The sequence below is a fragment of the Prunus dulcis genome, chromosome 2, assembly GCF_902201215.1.
Source record: "Prunus dulcis chromosome 2, ALMONDv2, whole genome shotgun sequence".
NCBI lineage: Eukaryota > Viridiplantae > Streptophyta > Magnoliopsida > Rosales > Rosaceae > Prunus > Prunus dulcis.
In genome coordinates, this window is record NC_047651.1 from 19599080 (window position 1) to 19620398 (window position 21319).

Sequence of the window (21319 nt, forward strand, 5' to 3'; positions counted from 1 at the left end):
TTTTATGGATAACTTTTCTTCATTTAATCTTTTTAAATAATTTCATATTTTTTTTTTGGAATAATTTGACCTTAAAAAAATTGAAATTCTAAAAAAGTAGAGTGGTTCAGTAGCTATTGGAGCGAATCGAGAGCATTTTTTTACCCGGTGATGGACTGGTTCCCTGTCTGTGTCACTGGTTACTCTAAATTGTGGTTCAACAATAAGCGTTCTTAAGAACTCTTGGTCATTAGCTGAAAATTCAGTTGGAAATGCGTTGTGGTCATTATTACTAAGGGAATTTGCAAGCAAACGATCCCTTTCCCGCTCAAAATAGTCCAGATTTTCTGGTGGCCGATTATCTTCCTGCATTTGGAACAATAAATAAGTGTTGGTTATTATTTTTTGATCTAATATATACAGTGAATTTGGAGAGGGGAAAATCAAACCAAGGACCCTCGTGTGCAGAGTGAACACTCTACACGGCCTTTGGAGCAAGGGTTGGTTTATTGGATGTCTCTTTTTCAGGAAATTAGAGTCTCACCATATTCATGTCATTTACTGGTTGATTTTCGACATTAGATGCATTGTGAGTTTCACCTTCATCACAGGTTGTTGCAACATCAGCATTCTCATCCGATTTTTTCACATTTTTCTTTAAGCGACAGAGAACGAAGTCCCTCTGCATATAATTAAGTTGGAAAACCAATTAACAGAGTTGACAACCCTGGAACTTAATCAAAGTCTTCGGCTTTCTGCCTGCTGCTTTGCTTCTTCTGCTTACATAGTTTGGAATTTTCGTCGTGGCATATGGTGGACCCCACCCACGTACTCTAACCGTGTCAAATTAAATGTATGGCTCTGTGTGCTTCCCGGCGGGGATCGAGAAGCTTCCCATCATGGAGGAATTTTTCAGTATAGCCGTCACGTCACATAGTCGAGTTTATATTTACTAATTCCATCACGTCATAATCGTATATTCATTTATTAATACTACACAGGCCAAGGCAAAGATCCAGAGCTGGGGCAGGCTAGGACTATTCTCTTGTCGTACGCATAACAACACATAATAATGTGACCGTCAACCTTCTTTGTATCTCTTTTTTTCCATCAATATTTGATAGCATTATTTTGCACCTTATTATATTTATCTATATCTAATACCCCTGATACCTTATTATGTTATCGCTCCTCCAATAAGAAAAGTCCTTAAAAAGAAGAACTTTATATAAAAGATTAAAAAATTAAAAAGAATAAAAAGTCTGAACATTTCATGCAGGAAGGCGCAGTTGGCTAGCGTTTAGGTCTCATAGCGTGGAAAGTGAGTTATCCTGAGGTCGAGAGTTCGAACCTCTCTCTCACCCCATTTCATCATTTTTATTTTTGAACAATTAAAGGGTCCAAACAATTCAAGACATTAATAACGCAAACACTGCTATATTCGAAACTCCAGCAATACAATTCAAGACCTCAATACATCCTTACATCTGGTCAGTAGAAAGAAAGACTGTTAATCTTTATAGGCATATTTGAACATTTCATCATTGCAAAGCCATCGCCATGGCTGAGATTAGCGCATATTTTTATACGAAACAATAAGTACCCAGTAAGATTGGCATTACTCAATGTGTAACAGAATATAGAGAACAAGAATTAACTATTTTCTGGTGAGTGAGTTTAGCTCCACTTCCCATATAAAACTACTTCCCGGACACAAAACAAGAACAAAATTGTGCCTAGAACCGTGTTGAAAATGTAGACTGATGGGGGACTTTTCAATGGGAATGTTTGCCAGGTAATGAAGGAACGCTTCCAATTGCCGGGGGTTGTTCTATTCTGTGTCTGCTCCATACTGCCTTGAGGCACCTTCTTGTCTATGCTAGACTTTGTTATAGAGATCTGCTTCTGGGGCAAATGAACAGAAGTTCTACGTTCTTCAGGTTCTTTGGGCTGCAAAAGGAAACCAAACTAAGTTGAGGAAATATCCTCTACAAAGCTTCAATATAAGAACATATATCTAGTTTTGAGAGAAAAAAAAAAGCCTTTCTTCATGTTCTCTGTCCTGGAGTTTTGGTTCTCTCACCTTTTCTGGCGCAGGTTTAGGTTTTTCAGGTTCTTTGGGCTGCAAAAGGAAACCAAACTGAGTTGAGTAAATAGCCTTTACAAAGCTTCAATATATATGTAGTTTAGAGAGAAAAAAAAAAACAAGGCCTTTCTTCATGTTCTCTGGCCTGAAGTTTTGGTTCTCTCACCTTTTCTGGTGGATATGTTATTCTGCGTGTTTTTTCCCTTGTATAATATTCGTCGGCGGAAGTATCCCTAAAGACAATGATGGGACCTGATTGCTGTTGTGGTCTGTGTTCTCTTTGATATGTACCAGACTGAAATTGAACTCGATCAGTCTGAGGTTTGGGTGCTACATTGACAGAGGAAGCAGCCTGTCTGGATAACTGGTTATGAAGCATAATATCTGTATCTTGTATGGACTGGCTCGAATCACGTTGTAGTTCATAAAGCTTTTCTAAACTCAGCTCCTGAAAAAAATATGTCCCAAAAAATGAGCAAGTTTCCAAAGCCTATACTAACAAAAAATGAAGCAAAGTTTCGAGTGTTTGACCTGTGCAAACTATCAACACAGCACAAAATTTTGATTTTAATATTTATAGGGTAATATCATTAGAAATGACTGTAATAATGTGAATGACAAGCACATTATTCACATTACTACAGCGGATCCTAGTGATATTTTCCTACAGATAAACATAGTGTGGTTCACTAGCTATTGGAGTGTTCTAAAATAGCTACACGAGAACTTTTTTTTTACCCCTGCATGGAATGGTTTTGTGTTGAGCGTTATTAAGGACTCTTCCAATTCAGACTCCAAGTCATTATCTGCAAATGTCGCATTGTGATCATTATTGCTACAGGAACTTGCAAGCAAAAGATCCTTTTTCCGCTCAAAGTAGTCCAGATTTTCTGGTTGTTGAGTATCTTCCTGCATTTGGAACAATAAATAAGTGTTGGTTATTTTTTTCAAATGTATACAGTGAATTTGGGTAGTGGGAAATCAAACACAGGACCGTTGAGTGCAGGGTGAATGCTCATAAACACTTGAGCTCAAAGCCATTTGACCCAGATATATACGAAGAAGCTCATCTCAGGAAAATGAAAGCCTTACCTCTAGAATATCATGTGCTGGTGGATGTTCGAAATCAGATGCATTGTGAGTACTAGGCTCACCTTCATCACAGGTTGTTGCAACATCAGTATGAATCTCATCTGATTTTTTCACATTTTTCTTCAAGTGACAGTGACAGAGAACGAAGTCCCTCTGCATATAATTAAGTTGGAAAACCAATTATGTAATGAATGCAAAGGCAATAGAAAATCAAATGAGGTAACTTCTAACGCAAGCCGACATCTCTAAGTTTTGCATATTTACATAACAAACCAATTTGGCTCGTAGGTAGGGTTTCGATTTCGAGCCATCTGTTGATTTCGAAACTAAATTTCTACAGCACAACATGTATATCATATTGTACAAAAAAGAAAGAGAATGATGACCTGGTTGGCATTAGGATGGGCTTTAGGGATATAATACTCATGCATGACCCAGTTGGTCTTGTCGGAATTGCGACCATGACCTTTGTAAAAGGTCAGAATCCTCTTTTTGCCGATGACGGTTCTTTTCCTGTCTCGAGTCCTGATCTCATGTTCTCTGCCTGTTATCTTCCAAAAGCCTACCTCGGTGCTCCTCTTGGTGTGTTTTTTTTGGGTGTACTCTGGTTGACTGAAGAAGAACCCGTTCTCATCGTCCGGCTTCATCAACGATTTCGCTGCATAACATAAAACACAACATTTGGATTGGACCCAATTGAGTTTGAGACTGATTCAAATGCAAATTACAAGTGAATTAAGAAAATTGAAGAACTGATATTGTATTACCAACTAAATCCCATGGCTCGAACTTGAGGATATCAATTTCATCAATGATGCCTTCGGCATGGAAATCCATGCCCTGCACCTTATTCTTCAAATAGTAGTCCACCAGCTCTTCATCTGTGGGACGAAATCTAAACCCCACCGGCAGTGACAAGTCACCTTCTTCTGCTGCTGCTCTGCTGAAGCTGATCATCTCTCTGTCTGTCCTTTATGAAGAGAGAGTGTTACAATTTTTTTGATTTGATTAATTCAACTATCTATATGTTTCTGTCAAGTGTTGAGTTGTAAGAGGCAATTGGGAAATTGGAATGCTGGGTTTTGAGATTAATGCGTTGGTTTTTCTTTTCTAATGATTAAAAACAACAGAACAGTACGAAATTGACTTCCAAGTCATTGGTGCTTTGCTTTTGCGGCTTACATGTCTTTGGAATCTTTGTCCTGGTATATGGCAAGCCCCACCCACGCACTCCCGCTCACAATAAGCTTCCTGTCATGAAGCAATTCTTTAGTATGACCGTGACATTGATACTACTAATACACTCATGTTATGTATGTATACAACAATCTTGTACGTATGACCTAAGTCCATCATATAATAATCTTGTCGATCATCCAAATTAAATCTAATAACATTACGTAATAATGTGATCGTGACACTCTTAGTTTTGTATCTCTTTCTGTGCTGTGCCAATATATATATATATATATATATATATATATATATTTTTTTTTTTTTTTTTCCTAATCACATCTTTTACTGAAATATGAGACCATTTTCTAGATGGATTCTATTTAAATGAGCAGTGTAATTAGAAAATGCTCCATGATTTTACTACAACTAGGATTGGCGTACCTAATCTTCCTAGATTGCATGATTCTTTGATGCAACCATGGTCATTTTACTTTATCAGAATTAGGATTGGCGTCTTCCAAATTTGGAGTGTTCTTGGGAAGATAAAGAAGCAAACATGAGCCTGCATCTTTTATGTGATTGTGGGTCCATCATTTTTTCTTGTGTCCCCACTAATAATGTAAGGTCAGAGTTTCTTCTTGATTAAGTACTTGCAATGTATCATCCAGCATACACATCCCTTCTGATCTTCTGCAAACGATTGCCTGTTATATACCATAGTTCCTTCCTATGCTGCTATTAGTTTTTGTCCTGTCTCTTGCTGTGATTTTGAAGCGACAAGTCAAAAACTAATACATCATCAAGTCATACTTAGGATTTCAAAAATCCAGTTGTTTCTGGTAATCATAACACGTTACAGCTGACAGCAGCACACATGTTACAGCTCCTTGCCTGAAAAATTTGGCTAAGGCTGGCAAGAAACAGTTGCGAGAATGAAGACTATCATACAGAGAATTCCCAAATCTAAATTGCTATTTTCTCTCTTTCCCAGGCCATACTTCCAGAAAATTGAATTCACAAACACAAGTAGCCCAGAAGGGACGTTTCTCTGTTGGCTATACACATTCCCTACAGATACGCAATTTTCCTCTCTGCTCTACTATATGTTTATCAACAATTTAAGTGTGGTTTATGACTGAGAACACCACATCCTTTCTGGTGAGAGTACAATGGAGAGTCGGGCATGATCAGAAAGAGGATAATCTTCAGGCCATATTCCCTTCTCTGCCTCACGGGGGTACAGAACTGCATTCTTCACGTTGAATCCAAGGGCGTCCTGTGTGCCTCGTATGGACTCCTCTCTACTTCCATTAAGGTTTTCCTTTTCCTCTGACACTGTAGATATCCAGATCCTATTCTGCAATGTCAATGGTTTCAGGCACAAGAAGATGTTAAAAATAGTACTTTGGAATGACTATTACATAAGGGCAATGCTAACGCAAGTTCAAAACTGAAAATATATGAAAACAATATCCCACAATTTATGCATGCAAGGTACCTTAAATTCTTCATAAGCAAGAACACCGTTTGCTTCAACATCTGCTTGGATCCAGAGATCCCTTGTCTCCTGGAAACCCAGTCCCAAAGGATGACCAATTAAATTAACCTGCAAAATGCCTATATGAGAAAGTCTTATCTTTCCATTTGAACTTTATTTTGTTTATTGGCTAATAGAACGAACCTGATGGAGTGCTTCACAGAAAGCTGAGGATGTAATAAAATCACCACGGCTATCACCCTTCAAAAAGGCAAATGCATCATTTTCAGCCATTGAAGCTTTTTGAAGCTGGCACGCTGGAAACCCCACAAGGAAAAAAAGATAAAGATAATCAGCATAGGATGTGGAAACTGTACAATTAACCAGAGCTTGCATGCATTATAATATAGAATGCATCATTTTGGAAGTTTTTCAAACAGAGCTTATATGCACTATATATCTGACATAAACTACAAGTTCTCTCCTTTTTGTGGCAAGGAATTAGAAGTAGGTAGAGAAAAGGTGAATGGATGATTTTAAAGGAACTAATATAGAAAATGGTCAATGAATTGCTCACCCTTAATATACCAAAAACAGCTTCACACCAACTAGTCTTTAGTGGTTTACGTGAATTATTGGGATTACAAAGCCAAATGAAGTCGACACCACAGATGTTTCCCCTATGATTGCGGTGGCTAACCTACTGTAGGATATAAAATACAAATATTCAGTAATACAAATGATGAGCATTGTGGCAGCCAAGTAAATCACTGACTTCAAAATTGAAATCCAAAAACCACCTACCTTGTCGGCATCTGCATCAGTATATTGATGAGCAGTATCATATGTTGATACAAACCCCTGATATCTAAGGAATTTGTACACATGGCCACGCTTACTTCCATTACAGTCACTGCAGCGAGCATTACTCAAAAGAATACAAATATAAGAATAAGAATTCTACACAAAAGAAATCTTTTGTCATGGAACATTAATTAACTAAGAAAGACAAGACAGGAGACTCACCCACAGAGTATGATGGGCATGGGGTTTAGTTTGTTTTCATTCTGATAAGATTTCACAAATTGCAAAATTTTGTAAACCTATTCAAAAGTTAAAAAATATGAAGTTAGTGTGATTCCTAGAGCAGCTATACACCACGATATGCACAACAGTTGAACTTCATGGAAATTTTGAATACCTGATGCAATCTTATTATAGAGAGACTGGAATCGTGAGGAAATAACAAGTGCGTATTCACAATTAGCATTTCTTGCTGAACATTGCCTTTCTGGTTTTGTGAAAAGGGGGCAGCTAACTGAACATGTAACAACTGACCAACACGGTCTCCAAAATCATTAAAGTGCAACTCTCGATAGTTTAGAACCCTAAAGCAGTCTCTTCGCACAGCAGTGAGCAAGCCTGTATAGAGAAGATACAATAAGTCAAGCCAAAGAACATGGAGTAGTACTTTAAAACGTTCATTTCAATCATGACATTATTTCTGAGCTATAAACAAATTTGATAACAGTAATATTAGAAGCCCATATAACTGATACTAAACTTAAACACCAGTCTGCAAGTAAGGCACAACTCCTTTGGAATTGCTAGGCAAAAAAGATAAAATAGAGGGGTATGGGAGAAAATTGCGCTGGGGAAAAAACATATGAAAGAAAAACCCAATCCAAACGGAAAGTGTTGTGAAAAAAGCACGCTGATGCATGAAACATGATGTTGAATCCATCACATTAAACTAATTGTGTGCAGAAAAATGTAAATTTTTTGTCAGAACTTTCAAGTTATTCAGCATCTGTCTAATATTGAAGTTGGGATTAACATACGAATATGAACACAATCGCGAATTTTACCTATGAAACAATAAGATAATGAGATTTAACTAAAATTGAATGATGTCAGATAAGTCCAATGTGTTAAAACTGACATTAAGGGATCGATTACAAATAGAAATATACCATCTCCACGGTTGTTCGTTCACGCAAGCTTGAAGGTACTGTAGCCTGCATCCCCAAGCCTCTCCAGGTACATATTCACAAATTCTTCATTTCCAACCCAAAACTCCTAATTTTGCAAAGCGGGGATAGTCAGCACATACAGTCTGAAAGGGCCATGCCCTTTAAACCTAAAAGAAGTTCACTTTGTTCACAGATACAAGTCTAGACAGCAATTCAGCAAACAAAAGCAAAACGGTTCGCAAGTATCACCTGGAGACATATAATTGCAGAAGATTCATAGAGCAACCAATCCAAAATCCTCTGGTTCCTGGCCACCCAGAATGCTCTGAACTCGCTCTCACGAAGGCCTTGATTCTGTCTCTCACAGACCACAAAGAAATTGAGTATACAAAATCAAATAAAGTAAGAAACTTGGCAGAGTTATAAGCAAAAATGAGATAGAATAAGACCTGTTGATCGAGTATTTTGTTAATGGGAGCAAAAATATTGAAAGTGGTGCACGAAAGTAAGCAAGACCCTGTCAAAGTCTCTGGATTTGGCTCTATCATTGAACCACTTGCATTGCCGATTGAACGAGGCGGTGAAAGCCTTGAAATTCAGCGGAGCCCTCCGGAGCAAATACAGCGTCGTTTTGCAAGTCAAAATGAAGACTTTCTCGTTGTAGGCGCCAGACGCCTCGCATCAGAACCGGTTCCTGGCTCGAGCTTCGTTGAAGTAGGGCTCCTTGTTGAGAACCAGGCCTTGGATCTAGGGGTTGGCATAAAAATCAATAAACCGAAAAAATCGGCCGAACTGGGTGTATTCAATTATAACTTTTAAAGACTTTTTGTAAGTGAGTGACTTTCATAGAGTTGACAAATTTTTAATGACTTTTACATACTTTATAAAGTTAGTGATATACTTTCATATACTTTTATCATAGAGTTTTACATACTTTTATATACTTTTTTTAATATTTATTTTGTGAATAGTATTTATCCTTTAATATTTATCATAGAGTAGTATAACCACAGGAAATTGCTTCTAATATTTATCTCCACCATAGATTGGAACTGCAGCCTCAGCCTCCCAGTATATAGCAACACTAGTTATATCCTATAAGTCATGTGGGTGATACTATTACAACTCCTCATTTGATCTTTTCCGCTCCAAATATAAATGTATTAGTTCTTAATCCTTTTTTTTTTTTTTTGGTTGTTGGAAGAACTGGTAAATTGATTAAACCAACGCACAAATAAAGCACCAGATACAACCAGGCAAAAGTCGAATGTAGTGGGACTACGAGCAAACAGAAAACGGAACAACCAAAACAAAGAACATGAATACAGATTGGAAAGCTAGGAAAGATGCTGCTTCAGAAAGCCACAAGAACGTCACAAACCAACCATAATCTGTATAAACCTAGTGCTACAGGGGGCAAAGGAGACCATCCTAAACAGTGGTGGTTTTATTGATAGTACACCAACCAAAGAGGGAGGGGGTCTAGAGACCCCAAACATGATAGTGCACCCTCACAATGGCCATAGCTATAGAATGATCGAAGTCATGGATAAAATCTTGGGTAAATTAGCAAGACTTTTGGTATTAAGAATTAGCCTTAAAAGTATTGAAAAGTCATTCATTTAACAAAGTTTTCAAAAGTCATTAACTTTTTGGATACCCCAAAACTTTTGAACACTTTTTAAATTCACAATTGGATACCATTGTACTTTTAAAGACTATTTAAAAGTCATAGTTGAATACCTCTAGACTTTTAAACTCATTAAAAGTCTTTAAAAGTTATAATTGAATACACCCCCCCTAAACCAAATCAAATCAAAAAATAAGGTTTTTTTGACCAAATCGAAAAATTCAACGCTGGATCTGAACTGAACCGTTGACTTCGGTTTAGGCTTCGGGTCCAAAAAATTTTAAACCGTTGGACCTAACCTGAACCGACCATTATTTACTTATATATGCATTTGACACATGTCGTTGTCTGATTGGCTTAAATAAGAACTTTGGGTGGGTCTACTTGCACTATATCAGAACATCTCTCAATTTTTTATTTTTTCAGTAACCCTCTTAGACTCTCACTCTGTATCTCTCTCTAGGGCTCATAATTTGGCCCATGGGCTCATAGCCCGATGGGAGCCCGCCCATCCAAAAAAAGCCTGGTCCGGCCCGTTATGGGTTTTGAGATAGCCCGGCCCTCCTTGAGCCGAGCTAGGCTTGAGCTTGGGTGTCTAAAGCCCGGCTCGACCTATAGACCCGGCCCAATTAAGCCCAAGAAAGCCCGACTTAGCCCAGCCCACTCACAAAAGTCGGCATGTTAGGCCTGCATACATATATAATTATGTATAAATAAGAGTTTAGGATTATGATTATATCACATATATAATTTGTTTCATTTCATTTACTCTTTTTTTACTCATTCCTAGTTTATAATTGAATGATTAGCACATTAATTTATGTCAATTATTAATACAACAATTTTATATATAAATAAGATGAACAACATATCATATCACCAAATATAATCATATCACGAAACATAATCGTACCACCAAATATAAGCATGTTTTTCTTGAACACATCATCAAACATTTACATATTTATTTATACCATCCTTTTTTTAAAAAAATATTTTTTGATACTTATTATTTTTAAAAATTATTTCTTAAAACGTATTACGGTCTAATTATGTAATAACCTCAAAAATAATACTTTGTTTTATTAATTTTTGTGAAAAATCTTATTAAGTTGTGTGACTTTATTGGGTGTTTTATGAATTTGGTTTGATGTGAAAAATACTGGAATTAAGTGAGCTTAATCTCAAATTTGGACTAAATTGCTCGTATGATTAAGTTTATGATTTTTTTCGAATGAAGTAGGCCCGTTTCGGCCCGATCCGTTGGGCTTAGTCAGGCCCGACCCGATGAGCTTTCTCAAGCTCAGTCCATAGATCGGGCCTGAACTTTGAATTTTCTAAAAAAATCCGATCTGGTCCGGCTCATAGACGAGCCCTGTCTTTCTCTCTTACACACGAAAAAAATCAACCCAAGATCTGAGACTAACCCTAACCTCATCGGCCGCCGTCTCTGTCGCGCGCGTTCTTCGTCTGTCTCTCGACTCGTCTCTATCATGCTCGTTCTCTCAGTCACCTCTTTAAGTCTGTTAGAGTCGAGAGACTCATTCTCGTTTTCTAAACCTAACCAAACATCATCCAATTTCATTGGTTTTTGGAGCGAATCCTTGCAAATTATGGAGGGCTCTGATTCATTCTAAGGTAAATTTGTATGTATTTGGTTTGAATTCTTAATTGTTTTTATTTTCCCCCAATTTAGTAGATTATTAGGGTTTCGAAATTTTGGTTTATGTTGAAATTAACGCAATTTTTCTTAATTTTGCAGGTATAAATATTTCTCTGTCTCAATTTCTGTGTTTTGCTTGCTTCATCTTGCTTTAGTTTGAGTGATGAGTTCATTTTAATTGATAGGAACTTTAAGGAGATGGGCTCTGCCTCTCGTTGTCTGGACCATTTTTTCAGCAAAGGGGCGGATCTTAGAGAAGCTTGTTTTTGCAGGTATTGGGAATCGCCCTGTTGTTTTCGTGACTCACAGGTCTGTAAAGTGTTGCTTGTGCGTGCATGAACCTGTCGCTGCTTGTGCGTCAATTTTGGTTTTCTCATACATTAGTCATCATATGTTTTAAGTTTTGTATGTGGTTGTCTTTCGTGTGTTTAGATGATACTCGTCTTTTCATGAATCTGTTGCATCTTCTTTTCAGTTTTGGGTTCTAGCCTTTGACTGATTTAAGGATGTTTGAGAGGTCTTGTGTGCTGTTATAAAGTTTTCCGATATCCCCAAAAAAATGAAAACTAAAAGAAGCAGGTGCTGCAGGAAATATTTTAATTTTAAATAAGCTTTCCGGCAAACACCAAATGCGGTTATGCATGCTACAGAGTCTTACAATCCAAGGATATAATCATTTTGTTGTAAAATTAGAGAATTAAGGAGAGAATTTAGGAAATTGAAAATAGTGAAATCTCGTCTGACGTTCTCATTTTCTCCGTTAGTCTATTTATAGGCTAAGGGAATTGATAAATACAGAGAAGGGAAAGTTCCTGGAAGATGCAAGGAAACTTCCTGAATAAATACAGGGAAGGGAAAGTTCCTGGAAGATGCAAAGAAACTTCCTCTGTGGGCTCCACCTTCAAACTTTTACAACACTCCCCCTTGGAGACCACAAATGATATGGAATATGCCTCGTTAAAAACCTTGCCAGTAAAAACTCAGTGGGACAAAAACTGGTCGAAGGAAAAAAGAGTACATAATCATGTGGAACATAAAATAATGTGTGCGACACTGCCTCGTTAAAACCTTGCCAGGAAAAACCCAGTGGGATAAAAACCTGGGCGAAGGCAAAAGAGTACAGTGTGTAAAAATCTTGATTGACAGCACGCTCCCCCTGATGCTTGGCAAAATATATGGAAGTCATATTGTTGATCATCTTTCTGAATATCATAGTTGACACTGCTTCTGTGAGTCAATCTTGAGCGACACTGCCTCGTTAAAACCTTATCAGGAAAAACCCAGTGGGATAAAAACCTGATGAAGGAAAAAGAGTGCAGTGTATGAAGGTCTTTATTAATACCATGCTCCCCCTGATGAATATCTCCCCCTGAAAACTTCATGACTAGCTGTTTCCAGTAAGCGACCATATAAAAATTCTGAAAGTGTCCAACGGATAATCCTCATAAAAATGCTGCAATACTTTATAAGTAATAACCTCGTTGGCATAATGCTCGATCTTTCAGTCGAGACAAATATTTCTGGAGCTCTTGAGAAGCTTTAATGTGTTGCCCACATTATAATTAATATACTAACTGAGGCAATTTATGTACATTAACATTGAGTACAGAGGGGCACATGTCATTCAGGGACTTGCTTCATGCAATTTCGATTGTTTAAAGGGATTAAACTTTATGACACATTATATAGCCTTAATCTAGCTATTTATACATCTTTCAAAAATCGCTTCAATATGCTTCGTGCATTTAATAACCTTTAAAGATAGCATGTTGGTCTTCGTAAATGTGCAATAAGGGGGGCACAATTGAATTTGTAAATATGGAGAAAACCCAACATTCCTTGTTTCTGCCAGAAAAATTGTGTCATGCAAAGTAGGTATATTCCCTTTTATTCCGAATACCCAAGTATAACTTTCAATATTAACAAATTTTGGGGTTCGTACTGTGGGTTGTTCTTTCACGTTCATTCGTATTTATAATGGAATTGCCTCATTCCAGTTTGGCCAATGATATTGTCGACATTTAATAATTGAACGTGGTTCCAATCAACACAGCTCATTGATGATTTGAGTAGCTACTCCAAAATCAAAATTTGTCATTCATCAATTCATGATCCCATCATTCTCATTTGTATGCGCATACATCAATGATAAGCATTTCTTTGCTTTTGGGTACCCAAGCCACTGCAGGGGGCTTTTATTATGTGAGAATGTGGATTATAACCTCCAATGGAGCGTTATTTTATAGTAGGGCGTGGATAATCTCCATTTAGGAGTTGGAACATTTAGAACCCATATATCTATCATGCTGCAGGCATGCCACAGATTAATACATACATGTCAATTAATTTCTGGGACTTTAACCCATACAATTTGCTATGCATTAGGCGTGCACAATATCAATATTGACATGTCAAAGGATTGTCCTTTTGGGACTTCAATCCACATCATTTGCTACGCAACAGGCGTGCATCATATTGATCACTGCTATACCCATGTTATATTTTATGGGACTTTAATATGTGCAGTGTATTACCAATGTATCCAACTTGCAATCTGTAAAATTTGCATTAATAATTCATGGATACATACAAGCCATTCTTTTGGAACGGACTTATCTCCCCATTTGATTACCTTTCAAGATAAAATATCAAATAAGTATATAAGCATAAAATAACACAAGTATTGCTTACATCCTTAGGTGGGAGAAACTTTTCTCAAGTATCATTCAAACTCGTATCGGCCCAGTAAATATAATGTAGTGCTTGATGATCTAGTTATATCCTGCAAGAGCAAAAATCACAATTCTTTTGCCTCTGTCAAAACAAATAACCCTCAGAGTTAGGATCACTTCATGGATTCTTTCTTCAGATGTTCATTCTAAAGAAATAAAATCCCTTATGAACAGAGAGTTATAAAAAGAAAGAAAAGATACAAAAATTATGATATTGATTGCAAGGTAAGGTAAGCAATCAAGGAAGGAAGCTGGTGGGAGCAGACAACAAGCTCTCATTTCTCCTAGTCTAGAAGGACCTCAGGAGATTAGAGCATAAGGTCGCCTTCACAGTTCCCTGATGTAGCGGAAACGTGATCAGGGATAGTCTTGCTTCCTGAATGGATGATCAGAGATAGTCTTGCTTCTCGGGCATATTGAGTGCTTACTAATAAGAAAAACAAGTAGATATCGCATCACTAGGTATGGAGTAAACTGGATGTCTTCTGCAAAGAAAATTTCGTTAGTAACACATTTATACACAAATACAATGAATAGGTAGAACCGGTGAATTTTAAATTAACCATAGGAAAATTGCGAGATTCTCGGGATACTTTTGAAAAAGTAGCTCCGTAAAATCCGTAAAGCAAGATTGGCTTTGAAAATAATGCTTAAAAACGCCGAAAGTGCAGACAGGCATTATTAGAGGTCACGTGAAGTTTTGGACTCTAGGAAAGAAAAAGATAATATGGGGATTCGAGAAGATATTGGAATCCTAGAAATGTTGCCACATTTTTCGTATATAGATATTGCCACATCTTCGTTTCAACTCAACTTCGTTTCAACTTAATTTCCTTCATTTTCTGAAACTTTAGTTTCTGTAAGAGTTTCTTCGAAACCTTCTTAAAATGGCTTCCTCTTCTTCCTGCCCAAATAATTTCAATTTAAATGATGCTCCCACAACAACCAGTGACGCCAAAGTTTGGCGTCCATCCTTTGTATCCCAAAATCGTCATCTCACAGTTAATGATTCTGTGATGATGAATGATGCTACTGCTATCACAGTAGCTAGGAATTTCATTATTCCAATGGATGAAATGCTGTTGACAGGGAGGTCTGAGGAAGAGGCTATTGATGACTCAATGGCCTTTAGCATTCAGGGTGCTGCTTCTGTTTCTAACATGGCTGATCGTTTGCGTGCTAGAGCAAACGAGGTTCAGAAGCTAACAACTGAAAATTTCTCTCTTCAAAAAATGCTTCATGAGTCTCAAAAGGAGGTTGAGAAACTCAAAGGAGAGAATAATTCCTTGTTGAAACTGGTGAGTTCGTACTCTGTTGATACACTGAGAAGGCTAGACATGCTGCAGGTCTCAAATGAAAAAATTTTGGGAGACCATGAGAGGCTCATGGCTAGGCTTAAGAAGCGCCGTCCTCTTCCTTCAGAGGCTTCCAGAACATAATGTAATTTTATAGATTTTACAGGGCCTGCACCTTTATTGCAGGAAAAAATCTATCTGTTGTATGCTCCGTTTCAATTATAATAATAATTGCGCACATTCTTAAACTTGCACATGTGGTTTTTACGTCTTTTCAAAATGACGGTTTGGAACCTTGTGCCTTATAGGTTCAAATAACCACATTGACTCTCCCAAATTTCATATCTCAAAGCATGGTAGCCTGGGACTTTTGGCCTGGGCTAAACACAAACTCAGAATTTATTTGCCCTTTTCAAATAGACATGTTTACAACTTTCTGTACATATTTCGGGACTTGAAGCCCTTACATAATTGTCCATATTTTGAGGAACTTCTGGCATCTCATTTAATTGCTCATCCATGAGTTTAAGGAACTGCAGGTTCCCTTTTGTATATAGTGACGGTTCACCCAAAATGGTTAATATTTATGCATACGTCACTATTCATGTGAATAGTACTATTCATCCTTTTGCATAGTGACGGTTTACCAAAAATGGTTAATATTTATGCATACGTCACTATTCATGTGAATAGTACTGTTCATCAAGTCATGAATACATATCTATTCATGTGTACAGTACATCTGCCAGTACAGTTATCATCCATGTGTACGGCACTATGAACCAATACGGTACTGTTACATCATTAAGGAACTCTAGGTCCTTATTTACATGTCAAGGATCAAGGACCCTCAAGTCCAATCACATGTTTACAAATACAGTACCGGAGAGACTGCCAGCTCTCATATTAATATCATCATCAAGGATCTTCAAGTCCTGATGTAATTGTATGATGAGGATCAAGGAACTTCTGGTCCTGATCTGCATACTGTAAAAACTCATCATACAGCACAATTAATCCATAAAATAAATTGCCGATAAATAAATTACTGGTATGGACGTTAATTCCGCACCATACTTTAAATAAAAGTAAATGTGCGGTAAAGTAAATTTGCAATAAAGTAAACGTGCTTGTATGAGCACTAATGCTGCTCCATACATTTAAATAAAAGCAAAAGCGTGGACGATAAACCCGCACCACCCTTTAAATAAATATTGCCTTATATACACTTACAGCATCAATAATTGATATCCATCCATGATCCACCTATATAAATGTATATATATATATATATATATATATATATATATATTATTTTTATTTGGACTCAAACAGAAACAGGCATTTTCTATAGCTGTAAGTGTAATTGTACCTGCCTACGCTGAAGATTCCTTTCATTGTTGCAGGATGGTGGGCATTCAGTTTAAATAAAGCTAACACACACATTTTTAATTGAATTTCAAATTAGCAATTTACTTACATGCCCATCCATGACGTAATATGCCCTTTTTTTTTTTCTTTTTTTTTTAAAAGTGAATTATTAGCTCTTATTATTAAAATAGTTTTCACGTCTCCCACATTGCCTGATGCCTTTAGCCAAAACTAACAGGACGACAAACAATTCATAATTGGACTGAAAATTGACATAGAATTAAAATCATCTGCAAATTAGAAGAAGATGAAGAGTACATGTGGGTGTGGCGTCTGCCGCTCGTCCATTCCTTGACAAATATTATTCTCAGATAGAGAAATGAAGCAATGCAAACAGAGGTAGGAGATCGATGTCGATTACCCACAACTTCAAGATATTTTGTCAAGAGTTTTCGTTTGGCCCTTATGAACAAAAACCTCTGCCCCGATCCTGCAGCAATCGTCCCAAACGTATCCCTCAGAACGTTTCTCGAAAGTCGAACGGAGAAGAAATTTTGCAAAAACCCAACTCCTGCCTCATCTCCTCATGAAAGTGATTTACTTTTCCAGAACCATCTTCTATGGTCAAGTACTCTTGTGTTTCAGGTGTGCCAAGAAATCTTTTTGTTTTTTTTTTTTTTTTCAAAAGCAGAGACAAGTGATTGTCTTTCGACAATGACATGATATCGCAATAATTTTGATTGAGATCGGTCGATCCACAAGTCCACAGTTCTTAGGAAGGAAGAAAGGATTTGGTTGGTCTGACTCTGAGCTAGGTATTCATGGAGCATAGATCAATGAAGTATTCCAGCAGACAACGTTATTGGGTGTTAAAAATCAAACTCATGTTGTGCAAAGATCTGAAAGCCTTCAAGGTTCGTGTTCCCTTGAATGATCTGATGATCCCATATATCCCACCGTCGCCGGCGAATAATTCTGGACTTGGACTTGGACTTGGAGGAGTGCAGCAGCAGCAGCAGCAGGCAAGGTATGATGATCATCGTCAGTTGAAGGATGGACGGCTCTTGATTCAGCGGCTCACAATCAGCTCTCGTCCTGGTCCGAAATCGTCCAGACCATCCGCGCCTACAAGTTCTTTTGTGGAATTTCACCAGTCCCGATGTTCTCCCACTTCACGACCAACCAAGCCCTCCTGGAAGCCCTCAGCGGCTCCGCCTTCATTCACGTCGTCGACTTCGACATCGGCTTCGGTGGCCAGTACGCTTCCCTGATGAAAGAGCTTGCCGAGAAAGCTGACGTGGCTGGCCGAACCAGCCCAGTCCCACAGGTGCTCCGCATTACCGCTGTCGTGCCAATCGTGACAAGATAGCATGAAATGGTCGGCACCAAGGCTTCGGTTCCAGAAGGGATGCTTTTGAGCGATGAGATTGACATAGTCGATGATAGCAAGCTTCATACCATGTCGATCGTTTGAGTTGGGCATATACAGGTACTGAACCATTCTAATCACACGGAAGGGAAGAAAATAGACAGGTGCCTTATTGGGGTCTCTGGTACGATACATCTTGCCCTTCTCCATCTCTGATTACTTTACAACCACACACTTGCAGAGTTGCAGTTGCAGAAGAAGACGGATGGAAGGAGGGAAGGATAGATCTGGGTTTCATCAGAGAATTCAGCTGGTATATTTGAAAGCGAATTCGTGCTGATAACGTGTTGTAAAATTAGAGAATTAAGGAGAGAATTTAGGAAATTGAAAATAGTGAAATCTCGTCTGACGTTCTCATTTTCTCCGTTAGTCTATTTATAGGCTAAGGGAATTGATAAATACAGAGAAGGCAAAGTTCCTGGAAGATGCAAGATGCAAGGAAACTTCCTGAATAAATATAGGGAAGGGAAAGTTCCTGAAAGATGCAAGGAAACTTCCTCTGTGGGCTCCACCTTCAAACTTTTACAACACTTTTAGCATTGTCTTCCTTTTCTCCCCTTCAAAGTTTATTGCAGTAAATAACACAATATTATTCTTTATTTTGGCATTCTCTACTATGTGCTTGGTCTTGCTTTCAGATAGGCGTCGGCAGTTCATCCTTCAAGATGTTCTCCACTTTATTCTATTATTTGTTTGCCATACTATGTGACCCTTTTATGTATTGGGGCTGGGATCAGTTATTTTATGGTAGCTATTCGCAAGGCGGGAAATTGAACTGGCATTTATTCTCTAGCTATGAGTTTCATGAGTGGATTATACAAGGTGGTCAAAAGTTGAGAAGGTGTCGGGTTTTGATTTGTTTTGTTTTGGTTAAATGCTGTTTGTTTTGTTTTGGTTAAGTGTGTGTGTAAAGATTGGAATCTATATTTTTTTGCAGCTCCCTTAACCGATACAAGTGAATCTGTTATGATCATTTAGCTTCAATGGAGGTATGATTTAGCTTCTTGGAAGGGTTCTGTTTGGATTTTTTTTTATAATGTATTTTGCTGTTGTTTGTATCTGTTTATTATGTTTATTGAGATAATGTGATCTGTCTTTTATTTTATTTTTGTAGAAGTAGGGAGCAAAACGTCCACAACAAGCTTGAACAATACTCCTCCTCCCTCCTTAGTATGATGAGGATATGTTGGGTCTTTTACTTTTGCAGCTGTTGGATTTTCAATAATACTCCTCCTCCCTCCTTTGTATTAAGGCTTTGTGTTAAATCTTCAGGTGCTGTTATGCAGGGTTCTTTGTTAAGGCTTTTGGATGGATGCAGCTGTTGTTTTGTATTTTGTATCTTTATATGCATTTTTATTATGAATTGTAAGATGTTATATTTGTTTCGTTGGTTGATGATTGTATTAATTTGTGATGGATCTAGTTGTTTGAACACTTAGATTATAATTTAGAATGATGTATGAATTATACTTGAATATGCATGATTTGATATTCTAGAAAAAAGAAAATAAGGGATTTGATTTGAGCAAGTTTTAATAGATTTAGGCTTTAGCTGATGTTTAGGGAAAAAAAAATTGAAATGGGCCTGTTTTCATATCTTCTTTTTAAGGGCAAAATTTCATTTGGCCAAAGCCCAAAACCGAATAAGGAGCCAGAACCGAACTGGACTCAATTGGGTCAGCTCAACTTATGGCTTTAAACTTGGACTCAATCTGACCCCGAGAACTGCCAGTTTGATCGGTTCGGCCTACGGATCATCCAAAATTTTACTTGACTCGAACCGTGCCCAGGCCTACTTGGATCGACACCAGAACCTGGAGGATCTTAACACACCATAATCATTTATATACAATTATTTACTACAATATTTTAAATTTTATACATTTCATAATAAGATACATGAGTGACTTAGTACCACAGAGTTCCTCTTTATGTATTATCACAAAAATATAAGCAACATGGTGGTTAAGGCGTTGGAGGAATGGAATGGCAAGGATTCGAATCCCCTTTGTGTGTGTGCTTTGTGGTTTTTTTTTTCTTCATTTTTTTTCATTACATCGATATTTTCGATATTATAGCAATATTTTGACAAAATATTGCTGAAGTGTGAGCGAAATTATCGACATGAATATTTTTTGATATTATCGATATTTATACGATGTGTATACGTTCCGAAATGATTTTATTTTCTCTCCCATAAAAATAAAAGAAATGATTTTCTCTCTCCTCCCTTTTTTCTTGGAGACTAATCCTAGCTGCCTCTTTAATATCAAATAGTTATTAAGGTATAATAAATAAAGACTTTCACCAAAAACTAAAGGCCTAAACCGTGAAGAGTCTCTTCAGTTTCCCCTTCTTCCCGCACATGCATATGCAGCCATCAATTCATCTTCAGTAGTTTTTTCTTTTCTGTCAAAGCAATTTCTCTTATCTTAAGATATTGTATCATCAAAATATTGGAGCACCCATGAGATATTTCCTCCAACTCTCAGTCCCATATCTCCGGGGAAATTAATTAAATTTCAAGTCAGTTAACTAGAGAATATGTACGTATTTTAACGATTCAGTTTAAGTGATCACATGACATTTTCTGGTCAATTTTAGTTTTCACATGTTTTGGCATTCTTTCCAATTGTGGGTTGTTAACCTACTTTGTCCTATTATATCACTAACAAGTGCAATGCTGTAGTGGTTCTTGAAAAAGGTTTAAAGTTAGAATCTCACTCCGTCTCATGACTCATCCATAACATTTGAGGTGTGAAACATCCTTCAACTCAATGTCTAAAATATCGATGGCATCAGAAATATCGGTAGTCCAAAAATACAGAAATTTTCATGGAAATATCCGTAAACCATAGAAATTGTAAGAAAAACTTGGAAATTATTATCGAAACTTTGCATGATATTTATTTAGTCAATTATCTATTAGTTTATCACCAAAAAAAAAAAAAAAAAGGAAAGAAATGCATTGCATGATGGGTTTAACGGATTTAAGTTGATTATATAGCGAATTGACAAACACTGTGAGTGTAGAAAATATATAGTAATTAATGAAAGAAGATTAAATACTCCATAATAATTTATACATAATTATTTACTACAATATTTTAAACTTTATACATTACATCGTAAAATACATGAGTGACTTAGTACCACAGAGTACCTCTTTGCGTATTATCACAAAAACATAAGCAACATGGCGGTTAAGGCATTGGAGGAATGAAATGCAGGGATTCGAATCCCCTTTGTGTGTGTGCTTTATGTTTTTTTTCTTCCTTTTTTTTTTCCCATTACATCGATATTTTCGATATTATAGCGATATTTTGACAAAATATTGCTGAAGTGTGAGCGAAATTATCGACATGGATTTTTTTGATATTATCGATATTTATACGATATGTGTATGGATACGTTCC

General features: G+C 37.1%; 1 protein-coding gene, 1 long non-coding RNA gene and 1 pseudogene across 2 annotated transcripts; 1 reads left to right on the plus strand and 2 right to left on the minus strand.

Annotated features, from left to right (window-relative positions):
• Positions 1-1400: 1400 nt before the first annotated feature.
• Positions 1401-4114, minus strand: LOC117618331 (NAC domain-containing protein 83-like). The gene is made up of 7 exons (XM_034347922.1): positions 3925-4114; positions 3544-3815; positions 3158-3310; positions 2804-2974; positions 2232-2513; positions 2063-2101; positions 1401-1929 (listed from the first exon to the last, which is right to left on the minus strand). The coding sequence occupies exons 1-7, from the start codon at positions 4112-4114 to the stop codon at positions 1657-1659; spliced, it is 1380 nt and encodes a 459-aa protein (XP_034203813.1). The 3' UTR covers positions 1401-1656.
• Positions 4115-5129: 1015 nt separating this feature from the next.
• On the minus strand, positions 5130-8568 carry LOC117617438 (annotated as a pseudogene).
• Positions 8569-18370: 9802 nt separating this feature from the next.
• LOC117619933 lies at positions 18371-19287 on the plus strand. The gene is made up of 3 exons (XR_004584639.1): positions 18371-18744; positions 18841-18892; positions 19018-19287. It is a non-coding gene; the product is annotated as an uncharacterized LOC117619933 (long non-coding RNA).
• The last annotated feature ends 2032 nt before the right edge of the window (positions 19288-21319 follow it).